Below are 20,523 nucleotides of genomic sequence, written 5' to 3'. Positions count from 1 at the left end.
AGTGCTCTGTAATAAATACAACATGTTTATCCCTGGAGCGTAAACAGCATGTGATGCTCTTAATCATTCATTTGCATAGTACATAGTGAGTTCGATTCAGAACCTCCTGATTGCTGGAAGAAAAGGGATGAAAACAAATGTTCAGGGCTGTTAATATGATTGCTTCCACATCTATATAAACTCTTTGGTCTTTGGCAGGAGCGATGCGGTGGAGGGTTAGTAACTTAACTTCCACAGCGGTTTCCCAGGCTCCATCCATCTCTTTTTAAGATTGTTCCTTAATTCTTCATTTAGACGGACAAGCTGAAGTGATTTGTCCTTTAGTGAAGAGAGCTATGTATTTTTGAAAATGAGCTTTTAATAATAATAATAATAGAAGGCTGGGGGCATAGAGATAGCATTTCTATAAAATGTTAGTTTAATAGCCTCTCTTCTTTAGACATTTCTCTTGAGACTTGCTTTTCAGATGTTCAAATGTAATCTGTTTAAAGGTCAGAAAGTTACAGAGCTGTTTTGTTACTCTCAATAAATGCGAATTTTTTTCATTGAGCTGGACATTCTAAAATTGAAACTTATGGAGCGTTCAATGTTTTCATAGTAGAGCAACATTTTTCCTCAAATGATCATGGAAAATGTGAATCCTCATTGTATGACCCCTTGAATGGTTTCAAATACTTAGTGTTTTAAAAGATCTGTCGTCATTATTTAGTGCTGACTGCAAGCATATGTCTATGTTCATGAGAAAACACTGCGGCTGTTTCCTTCAATGATCTAAGCTGACCTAAAATCAGATAGCTCAAATAAATCACTCGCTTCCTCTTTTATTATCGTTCATTCTCTTCTGTAAGGTTTTTACGCTTTTATTCACCATAATCATAAATTCATCATCTGTTGTCTGTCTTTCTCCTAAATGTCTTCCAATTTGATTGTCATTATTTTTTTCTCCTTTTCAAAGTTGTTCTAATGCAACAGGCATTTAAGAGCCCTCGCAGCACTTCACCATTTCCCCCATTTTTAATGTTTCCATGTGCTCTTTGCCTTAGCTTCCCTTAACTGTGATGCCGCTTTTAGGTCAAGGGAGAGGTAAAGATGACCAGTGTCCAGGCTTCTAAAATAAAAATCCCTCAATCGCAAGAAATGTCCCAGGACTTAAACTTTTCCATTCATGAAAGCATTCACTTGAAGCCAGTTCAGCATGCAGAGCAGTCAAAATTACTATCCTGTTAAACACAGCTTTGATCACCCAAATGTTCTTTTTCTGCACTTCAATGGTTTTCTATAGTGCCAAAATATCAGTGCTCTGAATCTGAATCTCTCTTGAGGAAACTTTTACAGTTCTGCAAGCGTTTTTTTATACAGTGTTTTCAAGAAGTTACATTAGAGCATGAAGTTTTTCTTTGTTCACATAAACTGAAAGCAAACCATAAAAAATCAGTTATAATTTTTTATATTCTGAAGAGGGTAATACATGCGGACAAAAATACACTTCAGAGACATGTTAGATATGGGGAATGCATCAAAAGGATCTCAGAGTCTCTCTTGCGCAGCCCCTATATTTTTTGGTGTCAAGAAATTTGTAGGTTTTGGACGCTACTGTACTTCCTGACTTCTTCAATGTAAAATGCTTTTGAATTGGTTCAAAGAGGATGTATTTGCTTAGTGGTTTGGGAAAAGCTTCACTTTTATAGGCTAGTTGTTTGAAGTCCTCCCTGCTATTTACAAAATAATCATGATAATGTGACTATTTTGTTTGTATGAAATCTGTGTCTGATGGCAGTGTGTATGAATGGAGTGAGTGAGTTGTTGCTTTTGGTACAATGTGTCAGCTTGGCACTACTATAGTTATCTTGTATGCTTCCTTGGAAAGAAAGAACATGTTTAACAGTTTTACAGCTCATCAAACCTTGAACAAAGAAAGAAAGCTGGAATGCAGAGATAACATGGCTTCAGAAACGGCACATGATGTCATTGGCCCATGCACACTGACACAGGCGACCGCAGAACAATGACCTCACGCCAGACTCTCCCGCCGCTGACAGAAGAGCATACCTGAGTTATAAGGTCTTTCCTATTATGAAGGAGAACAGCTGATGGGAACATAATGAGAACAGGCTGGTTTTTTAGAACAGAGCAACTGCCGGTTAGACCCAGCAGGTTTACTTACCACACCATGCTATGCTAATTAATGCAATACTTGGACTGCACAATTAAACAAATTTAAATTTAAATTGTAATATTGCCTTGTCTGATTTACTTAGATATGGTGTGTCCATACCTTATTCTGGCCCTGTAGCTCGAAATAAAGGCATAATATTCACATTACACAACTCAATGTAATAAAAGGTTCCAAAAAAAAAAAAACTCAGATTTTTTTCTTTCTAGGGCTCAGAAAACCTCCTGGCACTAAACCTTAAGCTACCTGTCACCCTAGTTCAACTGTGACCCTTGATCCTCGACATCCGCCACTGCCAGCATAAATATTTGGCATCTAAGTGGACAAAACAAAACTCCTTCTAATCTTTTGATCTACGAGGTCATTTGACCGTATTCCAACAGCGTATTTTTGCCTCTAACGGAATTTGTTGTTTTCTGCAGAGATTGGACCCATTACAATAACAACAGACCCCAAGAAGTTCCAGGATGAGCTGCGGGAGCTTTACGTTCAGGTGAGCTCTTGTGCTTCACATTGAGTTTGTTGACATATTTGATCACAGGTCCATATTCAGTCCAAAAATGTGCTCAGAGTCTTAACAGCCAGAGAAGAGTCACTCTGCTAAATTGTTCAAAAGTTATATATTTCCTATGAAAAAAGAGTCTTTGCACCCATGGGATAGTATCTTTGGCTTATATTGCACTCCAATATCTGGCAGGTATGTTGATTTGAATGTGCACCTTTGTGATTTGAAAGCAATGCGCCTTGGGTATCCAGATGATTTAGATTTTACAATTCAGCAATGTATTTTTAGTACTGTCAAAGTTAACATTGATATTAATTAATATTTATTAATTTATATTTATGTTAAATATCTTTAATACAATAATTTTCAACCTTATTTTACAAATTTTTTTTTCACTTACTGTTTTATAATATATTCTAAATACTGGCCGGAAATCTTGAGATTAATTGTGATTTTATTGACAAACCTTGTTTAATTGTAAGAAAGAAAAAAAAAAAAAAAATCTTTATGGTTTTTGTATAAAATCACTGTAGTACAATAACAATACCAACACCGATTTTTAATTTAATTAATGTAGTCTGTAATATAATGCTTAATATTATTCCTATTTTTTATTTCAGAAATGGGCTACTGAAATAAAAAAGCAGATATTTGAGAGTCTTGAACATCAAAATGTATAGATTATTTTCATCGGTGGTGATTTGCCATGTCACAGTTTCAAACAGTTTCACTTGGACACCTCATTAAGAAACCGGCGTCTTCAGAGTGAAGTGTCCTCTGTATGTTTCTCACTCTCAGCATCTGTCCCAGCTGTTTGGGCCAAAGCAGGGAAAATGCAGACACACTGATTAAGTGCAATTCTGTATTGGCACAAAGAATGTTTTTTTTTTTGTCTCGGAGGCAGAAGTTCAAGCAGAGCAGGATTTGGTCTAGTTTGTTTGGAGTTCATTGTAAGTGTGCGTTTGACTTGAAAGGGATAAATTATTCAAATCACCGTTTGCTGGTAATGTCTTTTCCAGTGTCCAAAGAACAACCTGCCACTGGAAATGAACTACAAGAGTAGATTCTGAGTACATTCTTAACCTTTCTTACAATCTTTCCACTGTTTGATATTTGGGTTTGCTATCCACTGTTGTATGTGTGTGTTTGTGTAAAGAACAGAGAATCAAAGATCACTTGCTTCCAGATGTTTCATTCAGACACGTGCCCCCTGGAACGCATAATGAAGACAAGACTCTTTGCCCTCCATGTGAGAAGAGACAGACATACCTATATCACAGATACTCTGATGTACACAAACATTAGAAAACGGTTTACTTTTATCCGTGTCAGTTTAAAGGAAGGCTCATATCTAACAGAACTCTTGGAAGTCATCCATTTGGGTCCAAGATTGTGCTCCATGTTTCATTCCAAGGTCAATATCAGTTACAGGCATGACTGACTCCCATGGCAAGCTTTACAGCATGCCGTATATTTCTACTTTCACGATTAGGCCAAATCTACTGACCAGCTCGTTGTCCTTTCCAACTTTGTGCAATTAAGATAAATATCTGCCTTTGAGTAATCTGGATGTTCCATTGACAGAACACCTTGACAGTTGTGCTCATATTTATTTCAATGTATCTTGTTTTATTTGTGTACCATTTTTTTAAGTTCCAAAGCAGCTGGACTGAAAAGAGGAGATAAATAAAGAAGATAAATGGAAAAGCAAATAAAAATAGACAGTGAGGAATTACAGTGAACAAGCCAGGGGTAAGAGGAAATGCTGTAGCTAAAACAGTTGAGCACGGTGCTAGCAACATCAAGGTTTTGGGTTCAATCCCCAGGGAACGACAAAAATATAAACTGACTAAATATATACCTTGAATGTAATGTAAGTTACTTTGGAAGAAAGTATCTGCCAAAATGTATGAATGTAAAGAGTGCCAGTAAAAAATGTAAAGATCTTTATAATGTAATAAAATATTTATCAAAGAATCCTGAAAAATATCATGGTTTCCACAAATATAAGCTGAACAACTGTTTTCAGCATTGACAATAATATAAGAAATGTTTCTTGAGCACCAAATCAGCATACTTGAAGGATATTTGAAACATCATGTGACACTGCGTAATGGCTGCTGAAAATTCAGCTTTGCCATCATAGTAATGAATTTAAAAATATGTTAAGGATAAAATAGTTGTATTTAATTTTTAATAGTCTTACTGAGCATAAGAGACTTCTTTTATAAGCATTTAAATAGCTTACCGTTCCAAAACTATTGAATGGTAGTGTATACTAATAAAATCAAGCATTGCATCTCCTAGCATTAGAAAAAAGAAATAAAGCAACAGGCAGCTTTCTGTGTGTTTTTCATATAATTAACACTGATTTATTGACAAATAATGTTGGGTTTTTTCAGGGAGGAGGAGATTGTCCAGAGATGAGCATTGGAGCCATCAAGATTGCCCTTGAAATCTCCCTACCAGGGTCCTACATTTATGTGTTTACGGATGCCCGATCAAAAGACTACAAGTTGACTCATGATGTTCTTCAGCTCATTCAGCAGAAACAGTCACAGGTAATTCAATCATTCACTCAATTTCCAGCAACAATTTAGTAGCATTAATAAAAGATCTGCCATGCTTTGCTCTGTAAATGTTGCCTTACGTGCAGTGCTAGCGTGAACATTGTAATATTGCAGCACTTCTTTTTTATTGTTAAGTTTGCTTTGGATAAAAGCATCTGCTAAATGAATTAAATCAATGTGATGATAATTTATCTGGACATTTAGAATCGTGTACCAGAATACCACTAATGATCAGTATGTATGTGTGTGGGCAGGTGGTTTTTGTGTTGACTGGTGACTGTGATGACCGATCGCATATCGGCTATAAGGTGTATGAGGAGATCGCCTCGACCAGCTCAGGACAGGTCTTCCATCTGGACAAGAAACAAGTCAATGAGGTAAGTCGCTTTGGATAAAAGCATCTGCCAAATGACTAAATGTAAGATTATTTGGGGCTACTTGTTTGACCCAAAGAATATCATTTTACAGTTTCTTTATGTTTCAGTCAGTAACACACTGCTGCTGTTATATACTGTATGTCCAAGGAATAATAATTAAATGTCTTCATATTCTAACTTGGTTACCAGCCCAGATTTTTATCCACTAGACAACATCACCCCATGTACGATGATGACAGAGTGAGCAAATTAATAGAAACATGGATAAAAGTCCAGGATTCTGTTTTATATATCTCTGAAAACCAAGGATTTAGAAGAGTTCGCTCTTTTTAGATGTTCCAAGAAATTCCTATCAATCTTCATATGCGGTCAAGTTGCTGCTGCTTCAGAATTTTGATGTTAGAATCAAGGGAATGGGGGGAAGTGGTATGTGGCCAAGTATGGTGACCCATACTCAGAATTTGTGCTCTGCATTTAACCCATCCAAGTGTACACACAATAGTGAACATACACCTGGAGCAGTGGGCAGCCATTGCTGCGGCGACTGGGGAGCAGTTGTGGGTTCCCGTGCCTTGCTCAAGGGTCTCACCTCAGTTGTGGTATTGAGGGTGGAGAAAGTGTTGGTTATTCACTCCCCCACCTACAATCCCTGCCGGACCCGAGACTCGAACCCACGATCTTCGGGTTACAAGTCCAACTCTCTATCCACTAGCCACGACTCCCCTGGCCACGACTGCCCATAAACGCAAACTAAAATATTTGAGAAGACAAAAAAAAAAGAGTTTTTATTTGAGGTTGTAATTTTAAATGTCCATTAAAACTCAGCTCCTCAAAATGTAGTCATTTTTAAATCTCTTCCTCTTCCCTTTTTATATTCCTAGCCCTTTTCTATAGGTTTGTTCAGTTCAGTTCTTCTAAGCTTAATCTTTTGTTATTCTTGATGATCTTATCTATATACATACCTATACTCTCTCTCACACACACACATTATATATCCATCAATCATTATGTTGGACTTTACTCATTTTTTGTATCTTTTGACTGCAGGTGTTGAAATGGGTAGAGGAGGCAGTGCAGTCCTCTAAGGTTCACTTGCTCTCGACTGATCATCAAAATGGGCTTTCAAACACTTGGCAGATCCCCTTTGACCCTAGCCTGAAGGAAGTGACTGTTGCCTTAAGCGGCCCTGCACCAAATATTGAGATCCGAAATTCTCAGGGTAAGGAGAACATTGTCTGATTACAGTATTCCCAGAACTAACACATAGTGTAGACTGATATAGAACTGAAGCATGTACTTCTTGTGCTTCTAGGAAAACTTATCGGGATTAAGGAGGGTCTGTCTGAGCTCCTTCACATCCCTAACTCTGCCAAAGTCCTCAACCTCAAAGACCCAGCGCCAGGAATGTGGACCATAAAGGTGATGGACTAGTTTATCATAGACCAAGATGCACATACACATTTCATAGGTCTTTTGTGTCAGTGTTGATGATTTAACTGTAACTGGTGGCTTTCCAGAAAAGTAAAGTTATTGCTTTTAGTCTGTTTTATCTCCTCAGAATAAGGACAGATCGCAAAATGATGGATAGGTAATCAAATCCAAGGTTGTATGGTGAAGTCATTTATGTCGTTGCTCCGTTCATGATGAGGAATTCTGAGGTTTGGGACTTTAGGGTACACAAAGTCCCAAAGGTCCAGTTAAAGGAAAGGACAACATTTTTGCCTGATTGATTTGTGTGCCCTGTAGCTTGTGTACACAGAGGGAAACCTTTCATAGTCTGCTCAATTCTTTGAGTTTGAAGAGCTTGATGATTTATGTGTAGAGGAATGTAAAGACAGAACATGTCATCCTCCATTTGCACTGAAGAGAGGGTTGTCTGGCATAATACGTGCAGAATCCACCAGAATCCATCTGTCAGTTTATTTCCTTTTTACACCCAAACTCTTCTCCTTCTTCCATTCACTAGTAATGTGAATCTCAGTATGTTGTTGTTTTGTTAAAATCTGAAAAGCTGAAATCAGGACTCTTTAGACTATTATATGTCCCATGACTAAAAGGTTTATTTCAGCTATGCTTAGATTGAATGGATTGTAAAATTGTATATAATTTACACTACTGTTTTAATGTCTCTTATACTCACAAGGGCTAATTAAAACTGTTTTTTATTTTAATATATTTTAAAATTTATTCTTGTGATGGCAAAGCTGAATTATTAGCAGTCATTACGCTAGTCTTTAGTGTCACATGATCCTTCAGAATCATTCTAATAAGCTGATTTGGTGCCCTTGAAACATTTATTATCAATGTTGAAAACAGAATTTATTGAAATAGAATTTATTGTAACACTGTCAAGATTTTTATTGTCACTCTAGATTCAGTTAATGCCTCCTTGCTGAGTCTTAGCCCAAACTGTAGTGTCTATCTGTTATGAAACTTTGAATCTACAAGGGAGTCCAGGCAAATTAAAAATCTATATGAAAGAATATGAAATCTATATGAAACACTATATATATAGTTATAACTATATAAATAGTTCATATATATATAAATAGTTCATATATATATGAACAGTAACTTTAATTTACTAAGTTCAATTTGTATATTTTTCAACTTTAGGTTATGTACCACTTGTCACATGAGTATGAAGTTTATTTATGCTGTGGCTATTAAAATTGTTTTTTTGCATGCCATAGAAAACAATGGCTAAGGTTCCTTTAATCCCCTAATGGTCCATTTTCGATATCTTCGCCAACTTTATTAAATCTTTTGTATTATTAACAGAATCAGTTTTAATTCTCTCCTGACCCTCAGTGCATTTATAAACATGAATACCCATACGCTCCATCACTTACATGAGCTGAGATAGAAAAAACCTCCTTGTATTTATTTTCCCCAATACAACTTTAATTAATGTGTTTAAATAATGTCAGTGTTTGTCAGAAAGCATGCAGATTGTGACCACAATCTCTGAGTGTTCCCATGTTATGGTGGCGTCTGACTGGGTTTTCTGCCTCTGGGTTGTTTTAGGTTGGATTAGTGAATGTTTGACCTGAATTTTGCTTGGCAGGGCTAATTCAAGGCGGGCTTTAAAACCTCTGGATGAATGGATATAATATAATCTTAATCTTCTGTAAATTGCTCTGCGAAGGCCTTTCCCTTGAACCTCTTGAATGCCCCTTTACCCACTGTTCCAATGTCTTTCCTTCTCTCCTCCACATCTCTCAGAGGAATCCTTTAGGATCATCTCCTCATCATTCTTGGCGTCATATCATGCAGTGCTTCATGGCCCATGATAATTCTTTAGGATGGTTGTAATTTCAAAAGAATGCAAGCAGAGGATGAGTTGCCATGGCTCGCCCTGGAGCACTGAGCTGCAGACAACATCAATCGTACGCCAGACCCTAAGCACCAAAACAGTCATGAAGGGCAGCGCAGAACAGCAGGGATCATGTTTAAATGACTCGGACTGTTCCATCTGTCAAAAGCGAAGAAAGAAAGCGAGTCATTCTGCGGATCTTGAGCCGACTGTCATCATAAATTAGTTTTGTTGTGCTTCTTCCGTGCATCTTGCTATGAAAAACACAAGTTGAATGCTGTTATCTGTTATATTTGTTTACTTATTTGTGTTGTTGTCAATTTAACCTCAGACGTCCAGTGAGGGCAGGCACTCAGTTCGTATATCAGGCCTCAGCACCATCGATTTCCGAGCAGGCTTTTCCCGAAGGGAAACACTGGACTTTAAAATGACATCCAGCAGGCCAGTCCAAGGTGTGTTAGTGTTTTAAGGAGTTTGAAGTCATATAAGTTACAAAATGCAGTTAAAACAGTTATGTTATTACAATTTAAAGTCATTTATATATTATAAAAATGTAATTTATTCCTGAGATGGCAAAGCTGCATTTTCAGCAGCCATAACTCCAGTGTCACATGATCCTTCAGAAATCATTGTAATATGCTGATTTAGTGTTCAAGAAACATTTCTTGGTATTGTCAATGTTGAAACCAGTTGTGCTGCTTTTTTGTGGAAACTGTGGTCCATTGTTTCAGGATGCTTTGATTAATATAACGTTCAAAAGTACAGCATTTATTTAAAACAAAAATCTTATCTAATAAAATCCCTCTTAAACTGTGTCCTTGCTGAATAAAAGTATTAATTTTTTGAAAAAAAGAAAAAAGAAATCTTAAGTAAATCTTAAAAGTAACCCCAAACTTGTGTTTCTGTCTTGACCACACACGCTGTCAGATTTATGAGGTCAACATAGTGGCTGTGTACTTGAGCATTTTAAACATGTTTTGGTTAACCTTTTTAACCTCTATGCTCCTTCCCACAAACGCACACACACACACATACACACAGGAATCCCCACCTTTATCCTGCTGAACACCACTGGTCTCTCCCCTCCTGCTCGTGCTGATCGCCTGGAACTCTTGAGCATCACTGGTGATGTAATGAAGACGCTGCCCATCCGCTACTTTCCTGATCGACGCCCTTATGGCATTTGGAATATCACTGAGTTTGTTCCACCCAAAGAGGCTTTCTTCCTGCGAGTCACTGGCTATGACCATGATGGCTTTGTCTTCCAAAGAGTGTCCAGTGTCTCCTACTCCAGCATTGTGCCAGGTCAGATTAGTGTAGATAGATAAAACCACGGAATAGTCAATCTAAGTATCATATAGGTGTATTTTACTATATGTACTACTAGTGTGTTTTGTTCTTCTTCTTTTAGAAGCACCCAAAGTAAGCATGCCCACTCATACCCCTGGTTACTACCTGCAGAAAGGGAGTATTACGTGCTTTGTGGATAGCCTGATCCCCTATACCTTGCGCTTCACCAGGGAGGGACTCCGCCTGGGTGTGGACCAACTCTTCAGGTAGTGCTAATTAATGGCACTGTAGATGAGTAGCTGACATGTTGTGCAATGTGGCATACACTATCATTCCAAAGTTTGGGGCTGGTAAATGTTTGTTTTGTTTGTTTTTGAAAAAAGTCTCTATTTTTGAAAAAAAATGAAGAATTTGAAAACAAAAAAAACCAGTAATGTTGTGAAATATTATTACAATTTAAAATAACAAACTTCTACTTTAATGCATTTTAAGATGTATTGTATCCTTGTAATGGCAAAGATGCATTTTCAGCAGCCATTGCTCCAGTCTTCAGTGTCACATGATCCTTCAGATACATTCTTTGATGAACAGAACATTCAAAAGAACCTAATTTATTATAAATCTTTGTAATATTATAAATGTCTCTGCTGTCACTTTGGATCAATTTAGTGCATAAACTTTTCTGAATAAAAGTTTACAAAAATCATCATACTGACTTTTTAATGGTAGTTTACTAAATTCTGTGTAAAGCTATTTTAAACTGAATTTTTCTAATAAAACTAAATTGCTGTTTTTTAATAAGAAGAAATTATAAAATAATTATAAATAAATTATAGTGTTGAAGTCCTGAAGGACCCAATGCTCATAGCCTAATCATTTAAATATTTGCAATTTGTGTTTATTCAGGAAACAATGTATTTTATATAGTTTTACATTTTGATCATCTTTTTAGGGAGTCTGCTAATGCATCATGGGGAATCCCTCAGGTGTCCCTGAAGGACGAGGGCTTTTATGAGTGCATCGCCATCAGCAGTGCTGGAACAGGACGGGCTCAAACCTTCCTTGATGTTTCTGGTTAGAATGTCACCTTTCATTTTCTACTACATTATAGCCTGTTATTATCAGTAACATTAACTGACATGTTGCAATATACACTATAACGAAGTTGGCTTGAATGAGTTCTATCATTCAAAGTTGCAAAGACTCAGAGAGATGCCCACCAATAGAAGAGCACTGAAGCATGCTGCCTGTGCATGACTGAACGGTCAGGCATTTCAACCTTATACACTGGTGCATAATAGATAACATATGAGGAATACATATGAGGCTGAATATTGAGATGTCCCACATCTGACATGCCTAGAATGTCTCTTTTATATTTTCTCGTGAGACAACTTACGTGTGTGAGTTCAATCTACCATTGCCAGAATCCCAGTGTGATTGCTTCATGTAAATGCTTTGGTATTTCCCCCATTTCTCCCAAAGTGGAGAAAGCACTGGATTCCTCAGATGAAATGGCCCATTATAGTCTTTGGTTTTATTTCATGCTCCATGTAACAGACATGTGTTGCCCATGAACAATGTCATGCGTGTGAGTGAGTGTGGTTTTAAGTTCAGGAAATGATTATTTTTGCTGTTGAGGTTGGTGATGCTAACGGCAAAAAAATGCCAAAGTTCAGCCTAAACATTTGTAGTTATTTGTATTACAGCAGTAGAAGATTAATACACTAAAAAATGTCAACCTCTATCAACTTAAAAACTTAAGTTCAGCTGCTGCCTTAAATTTTTAAGTATAATCAAATTGAATGTATGTAATTTCCACTTAAATAATATTAAACTAATATAATTTGATATAAAATAATTAATACATTTAAGTTGATTTTGTATAACTTTACTAAATTCAAGTAAAATATTTTGATTCAGTGGCTCAAAATCTAATGAGCTGTCTGCTCTACATAGCATTTTTGGCCATCGTAGATGCAAGCAAATGCAACTGTTAAGGACTGTTCACACCAAGGTGATTATTCGGTGCAAAAATTTGGTGCGTTACACATTTTAATTTGAATGAATGGCAATTCAGACGAGCAGTAACATTTGTGAACTGTTAATTTTTTTTTTAATGTACAAGAGTTCTAATCTCTTTTCCATCACACTGCAAAGAAAACTGGCCAACCAATAACACTGCTTTTGGTCATTTGCCCAGAGTTGCTGCTCTTGCATAACTACGAATTGGTGGCACTCAAGAACAGTCTATTTTGCTAAGCGACAGTCTTGTATTTGGTGTTGTTGGATAAACACTATAGCGAATACAGAAATCTGAATGGCTGTTTGAAAGCATGTAAATACTGTTTGACTTCCTTTGTGCTCTGTGACAAGTGGGCATCGGAAACTGAAGGTTGCACAGAGCTTTGTGTACCAGGGTAAATGGGGTATTTCTGCTTTTCCATAAGTGCCACCTACTGTTAGAGAGTGAATTTGCATAGTCATTCAGTCTGTCTGCAATTTTTTTCTTACAAAATTTGACAGAATTTCTGTGCCAAAAATTCATGCACAATATGCTATTTAAGTAGGCAGCAGTTTTGAGACACGTCTAATATTCTCATGTCACTGCAATTAGATTTTGATATCAGATTTTGTACTTGGAAGACAGAACAGGATTTTTTTACCTAACATTTCAATAAGGGAGAAATATTTCAATGTTTGGTTTTGTGTTGCACAAGGACTGCAAAAATGTGGCAGTGTGGTTTTGGAAATCAGACACCACACTGTCCCAAACCGTGCTTACACAAACTTCTTGGACAAATAGCCTCACTTCCTGTCTTCCGGCTCCTCTCTGCTGTCTTGGCTTTATGGTGAGATACAGCGTTAAAAACACCCAGGGTTACTTTAGAGTCTGGGATTAAGATCCCATTCACCTGGAATGGTCACCTAAAAGTTAGGTTTATTGTTGACCAAAGGTTTATCCCCTGTCCCATTTTCTGAGCTGTTTCCCCGACTGTGCTGTCGCCGGGCCAGTGACATGATTAGCCGGAGTGACAGGAAAAACCTCCCTTATGAAATTTATGTGTCTTCCTGTATAAATTCCCCACTTATGCCCTAATCCACACATCTGTCAACACCCTCCCCGTTTCCCTTTGCATTTCAGACTCATTGCACAGACTTCATACATCTGTAGAGTTCACAGACATCCAAAGACCTTATGAGAACTCATAGACAAAAAAACAGTTAGTGAAGGTGAACAGATTCAAATCAGGCTGTTGAATTCAGTTTCTCTGGGATAAACAGGTATATAAGCGCACATTCTTGACTCATTTGTGTCTGTGTATTTCTGCAGAGCCTCCTCCAGCTATCACGGTGCCCTCCAATGCGACAGCGTCTCCCGGTGCAAATGTCATTTTGACGTGTCTAGTTGCCAGCACGGTGCACTTTAACCTGACTTGGCAGCGAGGGGATGTAGATGCCAGATTGGACCGTCGGATGCGTGTCACCGCCAACTTATCCTTGGAAATCCAGCGAGTCACTCCTGATGATGTCGGCTGGTACACCTGCATCGCAGCCAATGAGGGTGGAGTCTCTGCATCTCGTGTGTACCTAAATGTGCAAGGTAAGTGTATCTGTGTGACTTTTAGTGTTGTTGATTAATCAATAAGCCACAAAAGACTGATTACAATGGTTTTATCACATTTAAGGGCTTAAGGTAGAATATGCATATTCCAGTTTGACTCATGAATATTAATTAGGTGATAAAACATTTTCTAGGCTTAAGAACAGCATACTACTTATACATTCATTCTACCAATGCAATTTTATAATAAACATTTTACTCTTTATAATAATTCCAGTTGTTGACCCAAATGTTAACGGGTCATGATTTTAATAAACAGTCACATTCCTTGTCCACTAGGTGTATTTAAACTGCTAAGACTTTCAATACATGCATAGAAAAAGCCATGCCACAGGGCCCTTGGCAGCTCACTTTCCTGCTCCTCTCTAGCACAAGATCTGTTTTCACTGCAGCCTTGCTGTAATATTTCACTGTAATATTTTATAGCACTTGTGAAAGTGATTTATGCTGGGCTTGCTCACTGTTTGCGATCCTGTAGTTTCCATTGAAACAGGCTCTAAACCCCTCTCTTACACTGAATTAAGAAGACTTCCTTCGATACACAACCCTGGCAAATCACTTTGCTTTCTCTCATTAGTGCAAAAGAAAAATTACAAATGAGATCACAAATGAAAAGAGAAATGGCTTTTGTAACAGAACAGAACTGAGGTGTAATGGATTGTTCATGCAAAACATGTTTTTGCTTTGCACTGCGCTGCTTTTTAGTTGTTTTTCTAAATAAACATACACTAGATGGATTGTAGCGTCTCACATCTCACACTGTATATTAAAACGTGTTTTTAGACCTTGCCTATTTATTTATTCAACTGCCCTATGTCTTGCATTTTTATAAGAAAGAATCTCATAACACCCAACCAAATATATACTTGAAAAAAGACTTTCAGTTCAGTTTGTCTACTAAGAGGTCATGAAGTACTTGTCCTCACTAACCTTTTGTCTTGCATATCGCTTACAGAATCAAGACATGTCTGTTGTTTCTCATATTGAGGCAATTTTTTATTAGTCATGCTCTGTTGTAATGAATTAGAAAAAGCTGTTTTGATTTGAAAATATAGAGTTTGGAGGTAATATTGATGGATAGATGTGACTTGAGATTGTCCTTGATGATGAAATGTGTCAAGCCCCTGAGGGCCCCAGCAGGGCCAGGCTTGAGTTTTATTAGCAAGAGAGCGGGAGTGACATTAAATGTATAATTTTACCTCATTGTTGAGTGATGAGTCTCTTAGTTTTTCACAACATTCTTTCCCAAGACCTGAGGAACGGGTTTTCTCTGCATCCCACTTTAATTCTTTCTGTCTCTGTTTCTGTCCTGTCTCATTTCTGTCTCTCTTTAGGGTTATTTTCCTGCGTCTGTAACCAGGTTTCCATCCGAGTATTTTTTTGAAAAAAAATATTTAGCGCTTTAAAATATTTATTATATAGCTGATATAATCGATAAGCCAATTATCGATTAAATTTCTCATGTGTCGTCAAAATCTTTTTCCGTTTAACTTTAGCACATAAATTCTATATCGATACTTCAAATGTCGCAAAAATTTGTTTGGAGAAAATTGGCTTTAACGCAAATAAATGTGGTGTCACATGACAGAATTAGCCTATAGGCAGCGTCCATGTTCATGGTGTTGCTCATGTTTAAGCACCATTTTCCTGTAGTTCAAAAGCGCATTAAATCATATTATTATTATTATTAAATACCATCTAAAATTATTTTATGCATGGCAAGAAAAAGACGAGTTACCTCTCAGACGTACTTATCTTACCTGAAATTAGTCCCCAACTATATCATTACTAGTTACCTTCATAGACATAATGGGGACTACTTTCAGGTGCTGCGTAATATCACTGCGCCTGCTGCACCCATGGTATGGCAACAAAGTTCCTTGATTATTACGCCGGAATGAGAGTATAGTTCCTAGCCATATCGGCCTAGAATATCGCAACTTTTCATTTTCCGTCGGTCTTAGTACAGGATGTAACTACAGAAGAGTCAAGCTTTAAATAGGAAAATTAATGAAACTCTTTGGTCATTTTTGATGACCAAATGCTAATGGTCTAATCCGATTCAATGGTCTATGCTAAGCTAAGCTAAAAGTGCTACCGCCAGATCCGGAGATCGGCTGAATGGATTCAAAAACGGTAAAACTCAACTGGTTAACTCTTGGGGAGTTGTAAAATGAGCCTATATCCAAAAAATGTGGAGTGTTCCTTTAACGACAAATACGAGATTAAAATAACCGAAATGAACATTCCTATTTCCTATAAACGTTAATCAGAAAAATAATAATAATACAACTGTACCTGTTTATGGTCAATGCTTGATTATCAACAGTGGCCTATCTATCTAGTCTATAACAAAGTACAGAAAAAAAAATATACTAAAGCCTATAATTTACGCAATAGGAGAAATTATGTATGGAAACAGCTCAAGGGCAATTTTTATTTGCGATACACCAAAACTTATGCCACAATTAGTTTTTTTAGGGATGACGTCATCACGCACACCATTTTATCGGTAAAAGGCCAGTTGGATGGAAACAGGCTGTAGACAGCAAATTTCGCAAAGTTTTTTTAAAAAAATGCATATTCTCTTTGTTGATAACAAAACAGCGCAAAATCTGGATGAAAACTTGGTTTGTGTCATTTGTTTTCTGTCTTCTCTAGAGATTCTATATTTATGATTGAAGTAGCTTTATAGACATTGTAAAAATGCTTTACTTTTTTACTTTACAAAAGCTTTTATTGCAATGCATACACATTTGCACGCATATACACAAAAAATGCATTAAAAAATGCAATAAAAATTACTAAAATTCCCAAACTAAGATTTAAATGAAGTAGCATTTTTATAATTTTAAATGATATATTTTCTACAGTCTGTTTTTCTCTCTCATTCCTTCTCTATCAATCTGCTTCCTTTTCTCTTATTTTTGTCTTGCTGCTACATTTGAAGCCACTTCAATTTTTTGGTGTCAGTCTTTGGCTTTTTAAACAGCTGTCACTGTTGTACTGACAAAGTGCATGTATATGTATGTGTGTGTTGTGGGTAATCACCACCTGCTGGGATTCCTGTGCTGCCCTAGTCATTATGGGCCCTTTGAAGTGGGACTGCTGACACAGTGATGCCTGGCCAGTCCACTGAGTCATCTGCCCTAATCCTTTACAGAACATTACTCTGAGCTGCACTGTCCACACACACTGTTTACAGCCTCAGTGCCTGTCAGATGCACATCTCAGAAGGTTGTGTTCAGAAGGTCGAGAGACCCAAAGAATGTCTAGAACTTAAGTGAAACTTTTCCTCCAATGACCTTCCTTTTCCCGTAACAGAATAAATAGATTAAAGATGACATTTTTTGCAAGTATTTATTTGTTCCTTTGTTTATTTACATTAGAAAACCATTTAATGTTACTACAAAAATAAATAGCAACAACTGTTGCAATCTACTGCAGTCACACTAAGCATATTAAGTGTGGAATCTGCATGCTAAAAATGTCTTAATATATATACCAGACCTGTAGGCATCCAATTTGCTCAAACTATAGAGAAACATATTTAACTATTTGTAACTATTTGAATTAGAGTAGCCTCGGGCAAAGAAGCCTAGATGAGGAGGTGTTTGCGAGGTTTAGCATCAGTGCGTTGTTAAAACCAAGCCTTTAGGCAGACCAAGTCTATTAGAGTACAATTTAGTGAGTAAGACCTGAGATAATTACAGCTTTACTACTAGACACAAAGTGAACTCTCGACTGCAATGCTTTAACCACCTAAGCATGCAACACACAGCGGATCTCCCGTGTACAACAGACACTCTTTGTCTGCCAGGTCTCGTTTTGGGTCCATTTTAATCATGACAAAGTAGGGTTCTGGAAATTACGTCACTCATTCCAGACAAGTTTTCCATTTGAAATACAGTAGACAACCTGGAAGCCTCTGTTACCATTATGTATGTTAGTCATGTTACGGATACTCAATCACTTAAGCAGTTCTGAAACTTAGTGAGCTGCATACAGATGCCACATTTTATCTTGTTACAAAAGGTAGGCAACTATGTTATTCTGCCTACTAAGATATCTAATTTTACCTATAATATACCTTTTATTCTAAGGCAGCATTGCATGTATTCTTAATGGAGAAGGCAGTCACAGAGTACACTGTGTCAAGGTCAGTTGAAAAATAAAAAGGTGGTGGACAGTGTGAGAGAAATGTTAATTATAAATAAACAATTTTTTTAATCAATACTTTTCAGTATTGAATGAAATCTAAACTACCATTCAAACGACCCCTTATCTATTTTAAAGTTTTAAAATTTTATTTATTCATGTGATGTCAAAGCTGAATTTTTAGCAGTGTTTAATCTAGTCTTCAGTGTCACGTGACTCTTCAGAAATCATTCTAATATGCTGATTTGCTCAAATAACATTTCTTATTATTATCAGTGCTTAAAATAATAGTGCTGCTTTTTGTGGAAAATGTGATGCTCTGTTTTTTAATGCTTGCCATTATCTGGCAACATGCTCTATTGAAATCAGTCAAGTCTCCCCTATGTTAGGATGCTCTCTTAGAAAGCAGATATATAGGCAGCTTACTTGGTTATGGAACAGAGTTATCATGTGCATTTCCTGTCTCTGGCCATGATATCACACATCCTGCTCTGCTGGAATATGGGACAGGCAGAGACTGGAGGTCAGAGAACAGTGGAGACACACATCAGATTGGTTTCAGCAGTGAGAAAACACTCTCATTCAACAGGGGCTGCACATCATGAATTGATCAAGAGCATGTCTTGACTTCAGCAGCTCAGAGAATCTGGAACCAATAATCCCACTTTAGTGTTTCTGTAAATAAGAAGAAGGAATGATAGGAGAATTGCTGTGAAATGTGGTTGGCTGGGTCTAGAATCATATCATGGGTATAAAGCAGGACAATTTTATAGGGGTATTGTGGAGACCACATGTGAACATTAGATGCAGTTATGTTCTTTACAAACACATCTGTATAGTTAAGATCAATGACTAAATATTTGTTAATGAATGTAATTATATGAGCTGTATGTTTGTGAATCTCATCCAACCATTTGATGGGTTAAATATGACTGGGCAGATAAATAATACATTTCCTTTAGTACAGTTCTCATCCTTAAGTAGTGGTTCTGAACCATTTTGACTCTAAGGCCCTCCATTATTCACAAAAAAACTGAATGCCCTGTGACTTTTCCAGTTTTTATTGATTTATTGGATAGGCATAAAGCTTAAGGATTTTTTTTTTTTCAAATATATTTTTAGTTTATACCCGATAAAATATTTTAAATGTAAAAATTTATATTCATTATAAAAATGCCCCTGGGCATAAAATTGTATTTGTTAACTTTTCCTGACCTAGAAATCATACTTTTAAAATAATGGTAAATAAAGGTTTTCCAAGTCTGTGATAATCATGGTTCTTCAAAGATAAAAAAGTAATTAAAATAAGAAATACCTTGTTTTGTCCTATTATATATTAAGTCAGCAGGCCCCCTTGGAAGTTTGCTGAGGCCCCAAAGTGGACTGTGGTTCCCTGGTTGAGAATCACTGCTTTAGTAAATCTGAGCTGTGTTTGTTTTGCTGCCACAGTACATTTGCACAGCAGATGCTAGGGAGTTCTGTTACCAAAGATCATGATCGACTCATTTTCTATGCTAGAACCACCAGTGGTGACGGTTGACCCACGAAACCAGACGTTCCGCATAGGTCAAGAAATTTGGATCAGGTGTTCAGCCAAAGGCTACCCCTTACCCATGGTGGTGTGGACACACAATGATATGTTCATTATGGGCTCTAGCAGGTAAACCCCCACCCACAAAAAATCTTACTTTTGAATCTGGTATTTATGTGTTAACCTTTACTGTAGTCTGTTGTACTCTTCTTACTCAGGCACAGAATGACCCCTGATGGCACATTGGTCATCAGGAACACGGGGCCGAAGGATGCTGGGACATACGGCTGCTTAGCGAGTAATGTTGCAGGAACAGACACTCAAACTGCCATCGTCAGCTACATCGGTCAGTACAGAGAACAATTGCGTAACATCACTAAATGAAAGCAATATATCCCAAACCGAAGGTTAAGATGGTGTTTTTACTCAACAAATTCTTAACTTCTCACAACTGTGAATAAGTGAGACATTTGACGTATTCAGTCCCACCCTGTGGTTATACACTAGTCTTTAATTAAGTTTCCTGTGATCTTCGCTCCTCTGTAGAGTCTCCACAGGTGACAGTCCCTCACTCTAACCTGCTGATTGGTTTAGGACAGACGACCATTTTAGAGTGCAGGGTCACAGGAGTTCCACATCCAGACATCCTGTGGTATAAAGGTCAGCTAGTGTACGCCTTAACTTCTGGACAACTTTCTGGCATTTATGCACTGTTTCCATTTTAATAGACACCATCAGCCCTAATGTACTGTGTGTTTGATCTTCAGGTGACGTGCAGTTGAAACCGTCTGCAGTTTTAAGTATGAACCCTCAGCATGGCACTCTGAGCATTCAGCAGACTCAGGACACAGATGCAGGGGAGTATACGTGCGTGGCGATAAACTCAGCCGGCTCTGCACAGGGGTACATCACTCTGGACGTGGGCTGTAAGGCTGTGTTACACATCCCTCATCTGAATTAGAGTCCCCTTTCCTGCAA

At 37.3% G+C, this 20,523-nt stretch overlaps 1 protein-coding gene across 2 annotated transcripts in view; it reads left to right on the top strand.

The window, feature by feature from the left end:
- LOC306843417 (hemicentin-1-like) overlaps positions 1 to 20,523 on the top strand; it is an 82,202-nt gene that overhangs the window by 12,489 nt on the left and 49,190 nt on the right. For both annotated transcript variants that reach the window (XM_079374910.1, XM_079374909.1), the window contains exons 2-15: positions 2,596 to 2,666; positions 5,081 to 5,239; positions 5,503 to 5,625; positions 6,673 to 6,844; positions 6,938 to 7,044; positions 9,273 to 9,393; positions 9,983 to 10,246; positions 10,353 to 10,497; positions 11,184 to 11,305; positions 13,566 to 13,835; positions 19,533 to 19,674; positions 19,764 to 19,891; positions 20,092 to 20,205; positions 20,313 to 20,471. In XM_079374910.1, coding sequence (XP_079231036.1) covers positions 2,596 to 2,666; positions 5,081 to 5,239; positions 5,503 to 5,625; positions 6,673 to 6,844; positions 6,938 to 7,044; positions 9,273 to 9,393; positions 9,983 to 10,246; positions 10,353 to 10,497; positions 11,184 to 11,305; positions 13,566 to 13,835; positions 19,533 to 19,674; positions 19,764 to 19,891; positions 20,092 to 20,205; positions 20,313 to 20,471 — 2,097 coding nt within the window. The remainder of the gene's footprint in view (positions 1 to 2,595; positions 2,667 to 5,080; positions 5,240 to 5,502; positions 5,626 to 6,672; positions 6,845 to 6,937; positions 7,045 to 9,272; positions 9,394 to 9,982; positions 10,247 to 10,352; positions 10,498 to 11,183; positions 11,306 to 13,565; positions 13,836 to 19,532; positions 19,675 to 19,763; positions 19,892 to 20,091; positions 20,206 to 20,312; positions 20,472 to 20,523) is intronic.

Source organism: Barbus barbus, assembly GCF_936440315.1.
Source record: "Barbus barbus genome assembly, chromosome: 24".
Classification (NCBI taxonomy): domain Eukaryota; kingdom Metazoa; phylum Chordata; class Actinopteri; order Cypriniformes; family Cyprinidae; genus Barbus; species Barbus barbus.
This window is presented reverse-complemented; position numbering and strand designations above follow the sequence as displayed.